This window comes from Polypterus senegalus, chromosome 3, assembly GCF_016835505.1.
Source record: "Polypterus senegalus isolate Bchr_013 chromosome 3, ASM1683550v1, whole genome shotgun sequence".
NCBI classification, from domain to species: domain Eukaryota; kingdom Metazoa; phylum Chordata; class Cladistia; order Polypteriformes; family Polypteridae; genus Polypterus; species Polypterus senegalus.
This window is the reverse complement of record NC_053156.1, coordinates 125,066,545-125,078,944: the sequence shown is the minus strand read 5'-3', so window position 1 is coordinate 125,078,944 and position 12,400 is coordinate 125,066,545. Positions and strand designations below refer to the sequence as shown.

General features: G+C 38.5%; 1 protein-coding gene across 1 annotated transcript in view; it reads left to right on the top strand.

Moving 5' to 3' along the window:
* The window catches only part of sec63 (SEC63 homolog, protein translocation regulator), a 154,889-nt gene that overhangs the window by 124,950 nt on the left and 17,539 nt on the right, over positions 1 to 12,400 (top strand). Inside the window, exon 16 of the mRNA XM_039747893.1 lies at positions 2,559 to 2,729. Within this exon, the coding sequence (XP_039603827.1) occupies positions 2,559 to 2,729 (171 nt within the window). The remainder of the gene's footprint in view (positions 1 to 2,558; positions 2,730 to 12,400) is intronic.

Sequence of the window (12,400 nt, the reverse complement as noted above, 5' to 3'; positions counted from 1 at the left end):
CTTAGGACGCTGTTGCTGCTGCTCTCCATGCTACCCTGTCCCATCTGGAGCACCAGGGGAGCTATGCATGTCTCCTCTTTATTAATTTTAGCTGTGCTTGTAACACCATCATCCCTCACAGATTGGTGTGCAAGCTGCTAGCCCTGGGACCCCTGTATTCCACCTGCATATGACTTCCTGTCAGACTGCCCACAAAGGGTTAGGGTGGGCTCTCACATCTCCTCGACCATCAGTACCGGCTCTCCTCAGGGCTGTGTACTGAGGCCCTGCTCTTCACACCGCACACACATGACTGCGCCCCCGCCCACCACAGCAATACCATCATCAAATTTGCAGACGACACCACTGTGGTGGGGCTCATCTCTAGGGAAACTGAGTCCACATACATGGACGAAGTGGAGCGGCTGACGGCATGGTAAACTGAAAACAACCTGCTCCTGAGCATGGTTAAGACCAAGGAGCTTGTTGTGGACTTCAGGAAAAAGAAAACGGATATCAAACCACTCTACATTAGAGGGGACTGTGTGGAGAGGGTGTGAGACTTCCGCTTCCTGGGAGTCCAGATCATTGAAGACCTGTCCTGGGGTGTGAACACAGCTGAGCTGGTGAAGAAGGCACAGCAGAGACTTTATTTCCTGAGAGTACTCGGGGAAAAATAACATCCCCCAAAAACTGCTGGTGTCCTTCTATCACTGCTCTATTGAGAGTATCCTGTGCTACTGCCTCTGCATGTGGTTTACCAGCTGTACAACAGCACAGAGGAAGACACTTCAGCGGATCATAAAGACTGCCCAGCAGATCATCAGTTGTTCTTTACCTCTCTGGATGAACTGCACAGCTCTTGCTGCCTCAGGAAAGAGGAAAACATCTTAAAAGACTCCTCACACCCAGCTCATGAGATGTTCCAACTGTTGCCATTAGGCAAAAGATATAGGAACATCAAAACAAAGGCTAATACAGTAGATGGAATAACAGTTTCTACCATGTAGCTATTAGGGCACTGAATGCCACCTGATCACCTCCAATGCAGCAGTGCAATAGATGACATCTTTTGCAATAGTGTTTCATGTGCAATTAAGGTCTTATATTGAATGTTTATGTTCTACCTTATTTCTTCTTATGCTTTTGTAATTACAGTATATTTATTTATATTTTGACACCACAGGGACTGCACCTAATTTTGTTGTATTTGTTACAAAGACAATAAAGAGATTCTGATTCTTATTCACTGAAAAACACAGCAAAAAAAACAGTAAGCAAAGTTCGAAGAAAGAAAAAATTTACAGTGTTTCTGTTTGGGGATCGTTGTGCACAGCTGAGCTGTGACCACAGAACTAACTGCTCTGTGGATGATTCATTCAGGCATTTCAAGGTCTTTTGGGCACTTTGTTGTAATGAAGGTATCTGCTGAATGTATTTCGTAGTAGCAAGATTTCTATTGACTCTGGAAACTGTCGAGACCTTAACAATACTTCGTTGTAACGGAATTTTATCTGTATGTAGGCAAATTTTGTTGTGTAAAACATTGCATGAAATTCAAATGGCAGGATTCTTTGTTTATATGCTGAATATAAAATCAGTTAACCAAAAGTCCATTTTGTTTCTATATAACAAAGTACATTCAAAACTGATCAATTTGTTTTCAACAAAAACACAAGCAGAGTTTTTAAAACATATGATAAAAAGTTCCTTATTTAAATGAGATTTATAGAAGATTATTTTACTTTGTTTTCCAAGCTAAATGTTTGAATGTATTCTGAAAAATTATTCCATGAAGGGCTAAAGTTAGTTGATGCTTGATAACCTGACTGATTTTGTGTATTGCCAGTTAATCCATCCATTTATTTTGGTATCCCACTTATCCTGGTAACCTTAGTCATAATGGTATTAGTTGTAGTAATACAACATAAATTAAGGTATTTCAGGTCATTTTTTAAAAATGCTTCTAATACAGCCTGATGAAACTTTGCAAATGAAAACAAAGTTAACTTACATCAACAGTGAGAAGTCAAGTGTAAGGGTTGTACTAAAGGTAATGAATATGTTGGGATTAGCAAGAAATACTGAATTACATGGCATCATAACTAATAGTTTTATATCTAGTATACTTTCACATCCAAGTGAAAAATTACATGCTTGTAATTTAATGCCAGAAAATGGCTGAAGGGAATGTTTTTAAATATATTTTTGAGAATACATAATGTCTCATGCATTTTCATTGGAGATCTTGAAGATGTAAAGGATCTAACTTGTTTTTTCCTATTATGTTCAAGCCTATGAAATACTTTGTTTTCTGTAATTCTTCCAATATGATTATATTATGTTGCACCTAATGTTGAAGTTATGGTGGTAGAATTTTTCTGTTATGCATGGTTTAGCTATAAACATTTCCCAGGTAAATGTACAAATACATTTTTTATCCCAGATATAGTAAGTTCCTAGCAATGAATGCTGGCTTTTCAGCTCTAACTTCATTTTTTTATATATTTCATTTTCATATTTTCATCAATATAGCCCTGACATTGTCTTAGGTTGTTGTTTTTTTTTTTTTTTAACAGCAAGGAGACCCAAGTAAGAATAAAAGCAAAGTATGGCAAAGCAAAAATAAAGGTACCAAAAAAGTACCAAAGTCCAAAAAAAAAAAGTTAACCAAGAAGAAACCACCCTCTCAGCAGCAGCCACAGAAACAGGATAAACAAAAACAGCTCAATGGCACAGTTTCTGCTAATGTAAGTAGCCTGTCTAAAAAAAAAAAAAATAATGTATGCAATTATAAAATTGTTTAGCATTTTGTGCACCTCTGAACAGTAGTACAATGAAATGCCTGCTTATCGTGCCAGTCTTTTAAATAGAAAGATACACAATCAAAATTAGTAACAGCAATTATTGCCTTCAGCAGATTCATAATAATATTATACATAAATAAAAAATACAAAGTTTGTAAAATCTAAGAAAGTATTGTGGTCTAGAATTTTCATGAGAGGGTGTGGGAAGATGAATCTGGAGCTGCTATTTTGTACTGTTGTACTGCTTGCCATACACAGAACAGAAAGGACATGTGTCAAGCCATATTGTGGTTCTTGTTCCTGACGTACTATAGAAAGAAATTAACACATTTTACTTGAGTATAAAAATTTACTAATGATGTAAAAAGTTAATAGTCTACATGTACATCATGGCAGTTTAGATGTCCAGTAAGTACATAGTCTCCACACATCTTTGCATGTATATTAAATTATATTTTAAATATGAAATATTTAAGTATCATTTATAGCTTTACAGCCCTACTTTAAGCGTAAGCATTCTTTTCACAAGGACTTTCTTAGACAAAAAGTGATTTTATGTGCAAATGCATTTGTATTAGCACTATAACTAGAAGGTTACCAGTCTTACTGAGTTGAATGATGAGATACTTGAAATTCCTTTTCACTCTTAAAAAAATAATTGGTATTAGCAAGGTTAAGGGTTACCCTGATTAACATTTTTAACTAAATGGTCAGTGCATCAATTTTCTGCAGTTAAGTAAAAGATTGAATAAATATATCATAGAATCAAATTACAATATTTCATATTAGCATCAGAATTACTCAGGGGCAAAAATATCCCCAATTATAATAGTTTGGATTTTTTTAAATTAAAGGGCAGAGAAAAAAATGTGCCCCAAAAGTACTAATATTAGTGTCAGTAGTATGTGTTATATTATTACTATTGCTGTAAAACTCATATACGACACTGATTCTGTTTATTTAAACTGCTTACTCTCTTGCCTATGCACGTTGACTACATAAAATCATTTGTTTAAGTGGACCGCCTTACTTTGCTATTTGCATTACAAAATTCCGCAGAAGCATTAAGGACAATAACACCATCCTAGCACAATGCTCATAACTTAAAAAGTTCAGTTTTACTGGTTGTACAAAAATGAATGTTAGATTGGCCTGACATAGAAATGCATACTGATAAAATACTTTTATATGTATTACAAAGTTTACAGAGTAGCATCAATGTTGCTGGTGATTTTTTAGTACTAGGATGTTCTACCGTGTTAGCCATTATGAACATAGTGAAAAGTCCAGCAAAATAACACCTTTTATTGGCTAACTAAAAAGATTATGATATGCAAGCTTTTGTGGCAACTCGGGCCCCTTCTTCAGGCAAGATGTAATCAATTGATTACAATTGACTACATCAACTTCTGTATGGACATTGTAGTTCCAGTAAGAGCAGTACGCTGCTATGCTAACAACAAGCCATGGATTACAAGTGACATCAAGGGCCTTTTGAACCAGAAGAAAAGGGCTTTTAAAGGCGGTGTTCAGCATGAGCTCAAGCACGTGCAGCAGGAACTCCGAGTCCAGCTCAGGGTGGTGAAGGAGCAGCACAGGAGAAAGCTGGAGCAGAAGTTGCAGAATAACGGCATGAAGGAAATGTGGGATGGGATGAAGATCATCACTGGCTGCAGCTCAAAGCGGGGTGCCACCATCGAGAGAGACGTGGAGAGAGCAAACCAAATGAACAACTTCTTCAACAGGTTTGACCACCCTAACCCACTCTCACCTCGGAGTACTGCATCTTCCACTCATCCTTCTGCTGATACCAACATAGGAGAGAGTTTCCCCCAACACACAATTACAGCAGCCCAGGTAAGCAGAGAGCTAAGGAGACTTTGTGCCAGCAAAGCAGCGGGTCCAGATGGAGTATCGCCATGACTGCTGAAGGCCTGTGCGTTGAAGCTGGGGAGTCCTCTACCGCACATCTTCAACGTGAACCTGGAACAGCGGAGAGTCCCGAGGCTTTGGAAAACATCTTGCATCACCACAGTCCCAAAAGGTATCACGTCCTAGTGAGCTGAACGACTTCTGGCCTGTCGCTCTGACGTCACATGTGATGAAGACCATGAAGCAGCTGCTGCTTCACCACCTGAGGCCTCAGGTCCACCATGCCCTCAACCCTCTGCAGTTCGCATACCAGGAGAAGGTGGGAGCGGAGGATGTCATCATCTATATGCTACACCAATCCCTCTCCCACTTGGACAGAGGCAGTGGTGCTGTAAGAACTATGTTTCTGGACTTCTTTAGCGCCTTCAACACCATCCAACATCTATTGTAGACATGAAGCTGGACAGTTTGACATCCGTGGTGGAGCAACGGGCACTGAGCAGGCTCCTGTCAATAATGGAAAATCCACTGCATCCACTGAAAAGGATCATCTCCAAACAGAGGAGCAGCTTCAGCGACAGACTGCTGTCACTGTCCTGCTCCACTGACAGACTGAGGAGATCGTTCCTCCCCCACACTGTGCTACTCTTCAGTTCCACCCCGTGGGGTAAACGTTATTATTATACAAAACTGTCTGTCTGTTATACCTTCATTGTTATCACTCTTTAATTTAATATTGTTCTTTATCAGTATGCTGCTGCTGGAGTATGTGAATTTCCCCTTGGGATTAATAAAGTGTCTGTCTGTCTGTGATTTTTTGAAAGGCAGCAAAAACAAGAAAATACATGGCTTTCTGGTATCTTATGTCTGCATATTCTAATTGATGGTTACCCATTCATAAATCACAGACAGAGAGATTAGTTTAGATAATTTAGAATGCCTGGTATTACCAAAAACATTGCAATACCAAAACCAATGTGAATGGTTCTGAAATTGTTGTCCACAAGATGATAATCATTTTAAAGTCACAGGGAAATGTGTCCTTTAAATTGCTTAGATACATCAGTCCATTATATACTTTGCTTGGGTATTTCTTTTTAACAGTTGAGCTTTTGCCCAATACCACTGCTTTAAAGTAACTTGTCTACTAGAATGTGTCTACATTCCTGCCATTCTGCTTTACTGCATATCTTTTAACAATACATCTTTTAATAAACTGCACATTAGTATGTTATTGGTAGAATACAGTGGTGCTACAGTGGTAGAATAAAGTTAGTGAACTCTTCAGAATTTTCCATATTCCTGCATAATTATGACTTAAAATGTCATCAGATTTCCACACAAGTCCTAAAAGTAGATGTGGACAACCCAGCTAAACAAATGAGACAAAAGTATCATACTTAGTCATTTATTTATTGAGGAATGTCATCCAGTATCACATATCTGCATTTCATTGTAGACATTTTGCTTTCTGTGGTGCTGACCACCTTGGCCACACTGCTGTTCTAATTGCACAGTATTTATATTTGCTGAGTTCATCACAGTATGAAAAGTAAATTATGGCCACTGAGAAAAGTATGATGTCTGTTTTGGTTTGGGTTTGGTCTTCAGACTTGCTAGCTCCAGTCGGGCAGGGTCTGGTTAGGTCACAGGGTCATGGGTTCAGGTCTGTTTCAGGCCCACATAGACCTAGTACCTACCAAAAGTGGTTCAAGGAAGAAAAACTGGTGAAGTGGAGAAAGGGTTAGAGTGCCTGAGGTTCATTGATACACATGGGAAGGGAAGGCACATATTGCTGAGAAACTTAATGCCAGCCATGATGGAAAGGTGTCAGAATGCACAGTGCATTTCAGCTGGTACATATGGTGCTTGGTAGTCATAGACTGATTACAGTGCCCATGCTCAGCTCTGTCTACCACTGAAAACTCCTATAGTGGGTACTTTAGCATTAGAACTGGACCATGGAACAATGGAAGAAGGTGGCCTGGTCTGATGAATCACGTCACATATTCTTTTAGATTATTTGAATGGCCAGGTATGTGTACGCGTCATTTACCTAGCGGAAGAGATGACAGCATGATGCACTATTGGAAGAAGGCAAACTGGCAGAAATAATGTGATGCAGTAGACTATATTCCGCTGGGAAACCCCAGGTCCAGGCATTCATTTGGATATTACTTGGACATGTACCATCTACATAAAGAACACATACACCCAATTGTAGCAATATTCTGTGATAGCAGTGGCCTCTTTCAGCAGGAAAGTGCAGCCTGACACACTTAATAGTTGTTCAGGAATAGTTTATGGAACATGACAAAGTTCAAGTTTTTGACTTGGCCTCCAACTTCCCGTGATCCCAATCCAAGCAATTTACAGGATTTAAAGGATCTGAGAGTAGGTCTTCCCATCATATAACAACAACAACATTTATTTATATAGCACATTTTCATACAAACAGTAGCTCAAAGTGCTTTACATATTAAAGAATAGAAAAATGAAAGACATAATTGTATAAAAAATAAATCAACATTAACATCGAATAAGAGTAAGGTTCAATGGCCAGGGGACAGAAAAACAAAAACTCCAGGCGGCTGGAGAAAAATAAAATCTGTAGGGATTCCAGACCATGATACCGCCCAGTCCCCTCTGGGCATTCTACCTAACATAAATGAAACAGTCCTCTTTGGATTTAGGATTCTCACGGAAGGGCTTGATGATGATGATGGTCACGTAGACTTCTTCCTTTTAATCCGTCCATCATTGTTGGAGCATCATGAAGCTTTGAGTAGGTGGAGGTGGCGCAGGCCACCACCACAAAAAAACGGAAAAAGAAACAGAAAGAGAGTAGGGGTCAGTACCGATTTTAGAGCCACCATGAATAGTTGTTATGATGAATTGAACATACAGAGTATCAGGATTAAGTTAAATTACGATTAAAATGAAGTTATAAAAAGGCCATGTTAAAGTAATGTGTTTTCAGCAGTGTTTTAAAGTGCTCTACTGTATCAGCCTGGCGAATTCCTATTGGCAGGCTATTCCAGATTTTAGGTGCATAACAGCAGAAGGCCGCCTCACCACTTCTTTTAAGTTTTGTTCTTGGAATTCTAAGGAGACACTCATTTGAGGATCTGAGGTTACGATTTGGAATATAAGGTGTCAGACATTCCGATATATAAGATGGGGTGAGATTATTTAAGGCTTTATAAACCATAAGCAGAATTTTAAAGTCAATTCTGAATGACACAGGTAACCAGTGTAGTGACATAAAACTGGTGTGATGTGTTCTGATTTTCTTTTCCTAGTTAGGATTCTAGCAGCTGCATTCTGCACTAGTTGCAAGCGATTTATATCTTTTTGGGTAGTCCTGAGAGGAGTGCATTACAGTAATCTAGTCGACTGAAAACAAGCGCGTGAACTAATTTCTCAGCATCTTTCAGTGATATAAGAGGTCTAACTTTACTTATGTTTCTTAAGTGAAAAATGCTGTCCTAATGATCTGATTAATATGTGATTTAAAATTCAGATTACAGTCAACAATCACCCCTAAGCTTTTTACCTCCGTCTTGACTTTTAATCCTAATGTATCCAGTTTATTTCTAATAGCCTCATTGTATCCATTATTGCTGATCACTAAAATTTCAGTTTTCTCTTTATTTAACTTGAGAAAATTACTATTCATCCATTCTGAGATACTAGTCAGACATTGTGTTAGTGAATCAATAGAATCGGGTCATCAGGTGCTATTGATAAGTACAGCTGTGTGTCATCAGCATAGCTGTGGTAGCTCACGTTGTGCCCTGAGATAATCTGACCTAACGGAAGCATGTAGATTGAGAATAACAGCGGACCCAGGATAGAGCCTTGTGGAACACCATATTGGATATCATGTGTCTTGAGTTGTAATTCCCACAACTAACAAAATATTTTCTCCCTGTCAGGTAGGATTCAAACCAATTTAAGACACTGCCAGAGAGGCCCACCCATTGACTAAGGCGATTTCTAAGAATGTTGTGATCAATGGTGTCAAATGCAGCACTCAGATCTAAGAGGATGAGAACAGATAAATGGCCTCTGTCTGCATTTACCCGCAAGTCATTTACTACTTTACGAGTGCAGTTTCTGTGCTGTGATTTGTTCTAAAACCTGACTGAAATTTATCAAGAATAGCATGTTTATTTAGGTGGTCATTTAACTGCATAATGACTGCCTTCTCTAGAACTTTACTTAAGAAGGGCAGGTTAGAGATGGGTCTAAAATTTTCAAGAGCGAGGGTCAAGATTATGTTTCTTAAGTAGGGGTTTAACTACAGCAGTCTTAAGACAGTCTGGGAAGACCCCAGTATCTAGTGACGAATTTACTATGTCAAGAACATTATCAATTAGCACGCCTGATACTTCTTTGAAAAACCTTGTTGGTATCGGGTCAAGGGCGAGGTGGAGGGTTTTAATTGAGATATTATTTTTGTAAATCAGGTAAATCTATCCTAGTGAAAGAGTTTAATTTGTTTATAACAGGATGTTGGGGTTTAGGGGATCCTTAGTGTTGGGGAGATATACTATGTTATTTCTAATATCATTAATTTTTGATTGAAAATACAGCGACAGCCTCACAGGTTTCACTGGAAGCACTTAGGAGGCATTCCTTTGAGCTACCTGGGTTTAGTAGGCGATCAATTGTTGAAAATAAGACTCTGGGATTACTAGCATTGTTATTTACAGTCATGTGAAAATATTAGGACACCCTTTGAAAGCATGTGGTTTTTTGTAACATTTTTAATAAATGGTTATTTCATCTCCGTTTCAACAATACAGAGATTAAAGTAATCCAACTAAACAAAGAAAACTGAGGAAAAGTCTTTTCAAGATCTTCTGTAAATGTCATTCTACAAAAATGCCTATTCTAACTGAGGAAAAGATAGGACACCCTTGCCCCTAATAGCGAGTGTTACCTCCTTTGGCTGAAATAACTGCAGTGAGACGGTTCTTGTAGCCATCTACCAGTCTTCGACATCGGTCTGAGGAAATTTTACCCCACTCCTCAATGCAGAACTTTTTCAGCTGTGAGATGTTTGAGGGGTTTCTTGCACGTACAGCCCTTTTCAAGTCACCCCACAGCATCTCAATGGGATTCAAATCTGGACTTTGACTTGGCCATTCCAGGACTCTCCATTTCTTCTTTTCAGCCAATCTTTGGTTGATTTACTAGTATGTTTTGGGTCATTGTCATGTTGCATGGTCCAGTTCCGCTTCAGCTTTAATTTTCTAACTGATGGTCTCACATGTTCTTCAAGCACCTTCTGATACACAGTAGAATTCATCGTGGATTCTATGATGGTGAGCTGACCAGGTCCTGCTGCAGCAAAGCAGCCCCAAACCATGACACTTCCACCTCCATGCTTCACAGTTGGTATGAGGTTCTTTTCTTGGAATGCTGTGTTTGGTTTACGCCAAACATGTCCTCTGCTGTTGTGTCCAAATAATTCAATTTTGGACTCATCTGTCCAAAGAACATTATTCCAGAAGTCCTGGTCTTTGTCAACTTTATCTCTGGCAAATGTCAGTCTGGCCTCGATGTTTCTCTTGGAAAGCAAAGGTTTCCTCCTTGCACACCTCCCATGCAAGTTAAACTTGTACAGTCTCTTTCTGATTGTAGAGGCATGTACTTCTACATCAACAGTAGCCAGAGCCTGCTGTAGTTCTCGAGATGACACTTTAGGGTTTTGGAGACCTCTTTTAGCATCTTGCGGTCTGCTCTTGGGGTGAACTTGCTGGGGCGACCAGTCCTGGGCATGTTGGCAGTTGTTTTGAAAGCCCTCCACTTGTAGACTATCTTCCGGACAGTGGAATGGCTGATTTCAAAATCTTTTGAGATCTTTTAAATCCCTTCCCAGACTCATAGGCTGCTACAATCTTTTCTGAAGTCCTCTGACAGCTCTTTTGTTCTCACCATGGTGCTCACTCTCACTTCAACAGTCAGGAGCACACCAAACTAAATGTCTGAGGTTTAAATAGGGCAAGCCTCATTCAACATGCAGAGTAACGATCTACTAATTATGTGCACCTGGTGTGATATACCTGTGTGAGATCTGAGCCAATTTAAGAGGGAATACATGTGAGGGTGTCCTATCTTTTCCTCAGTTAGAATAGGCATTTTTGTAGAATGACATTTACAGAAGATCTTGAAAAGACTTTTCTTCAGTTTTCTTTGTTTAGTTGGATTACTTTAATCTCTCTGTATTGTTGAAACGGAGATGAAATAACCATTTATTAAAAATGTTACAAAAAACCACATGCTTTCAAAGGGTGTCCTAATGTTTTCACATGACTGTATAATCTTGGAGAAATAGCAGCGTCTCTCAAGACGGACAGTGTTATTGTATTCTGTTATTTTAACTTTTAATATTTCGTGGTGGATAGTAAGTTTAGTCTTCCTCCATTGACGCTCAGCTCTACGGCATGTTCTCTTTAAATCAGACACTCTTTGGGTCTTCCATGGTATAACAATGCTAGAAGATTTTTTCACTGTCTTTTCAGGTGCAACTATGTCAACAGCAGCTCTCACTTTAGAATTAAATCTTTCCACCTTACTATTTACATTGTCCTCGCTATTATAGCTGGCACTATAAGCGGACTGATTGCTTAAAATGTTTGTAAGTTTTAAAGCTGCTGCCGAATCAAAGAAGCGTTTTTTAACAATATGCTTCTCATGAGTGTTTTTATCATTATTTCTATATTAAAAAGTAGAAGAAAATGGTCTGATAGACCAATATCAATGATCTGTTTTATATCAACTTTCAGTCCTTTAGTAATCACTAAGTCTAATGTATGACCTGCTTTATGTGTAGGCTGATTTATGAGTTGTCTCAAATCAAAAGAATCCAGGAGGTTCATAAATTCTTTTACTTTTAGATCACACTGATTATCTATATGAAAATTAAAGTCGCCAACTATTAGGAGTGTGTCATAATTAGTAATTAAAATTGACATTAAGTCAGAGAATTCCTCAAAAAACGACGCGTTATATTTAGGAGGTCTATACACGGATAGTACTAGAACTTGAGAATCTCCATGAATAACAACGGCGAGATACTCAAAGGACTTGAACTTACCAAAACTGACATCTTTACATTTTAATCGGCTTGAGTAAATGTTAGCCAATCCGCCCCCCCTTTTTCCCTGGCGGTTTGCATGAGTAAAACTGTAATCCGGAGGCGCAGATTCGATTAAAACTGACGCGGCATCTGAATTCAGCCACGTTTCATTTAGTGCAATAAGATCTATTTTTATCACTAATAAGATCGTTGATAAAAACGTTTTGTTAGTTAAAGCTCTGACATTTAATAGTGCCATATTTAATGTTTCGGAGGTGCAGAGATGAGTACTATGTGCGTTATTGTTATTTGGAATAGGAACTAAATTATTCTTATTAGCGCCGCTCTGTGTGTATTTTTTGTTTAATCTGTGATCTGTTTTTATAGTTTTAATACATTGTTCCTCTAAAATAGTGATTTTAATTAGATTATTGGAGTTTATGCCGTATTTCCTAGGTTTTCTACGTGCATTGAGATTGCTTATTACAGTATTAATGGTGTGAACTTTAACGGAAGACTCTATTAAACATTCATCATGTCCTGGCACAGCAGTATTATTTCGGAAGGGGTTAAGAGCAGAGATAGATAGTCAAGAAAAACGACTGAAATCAAATGTATGCTTTTATTCTAAAACAGTAAGACTAAGAGCAGT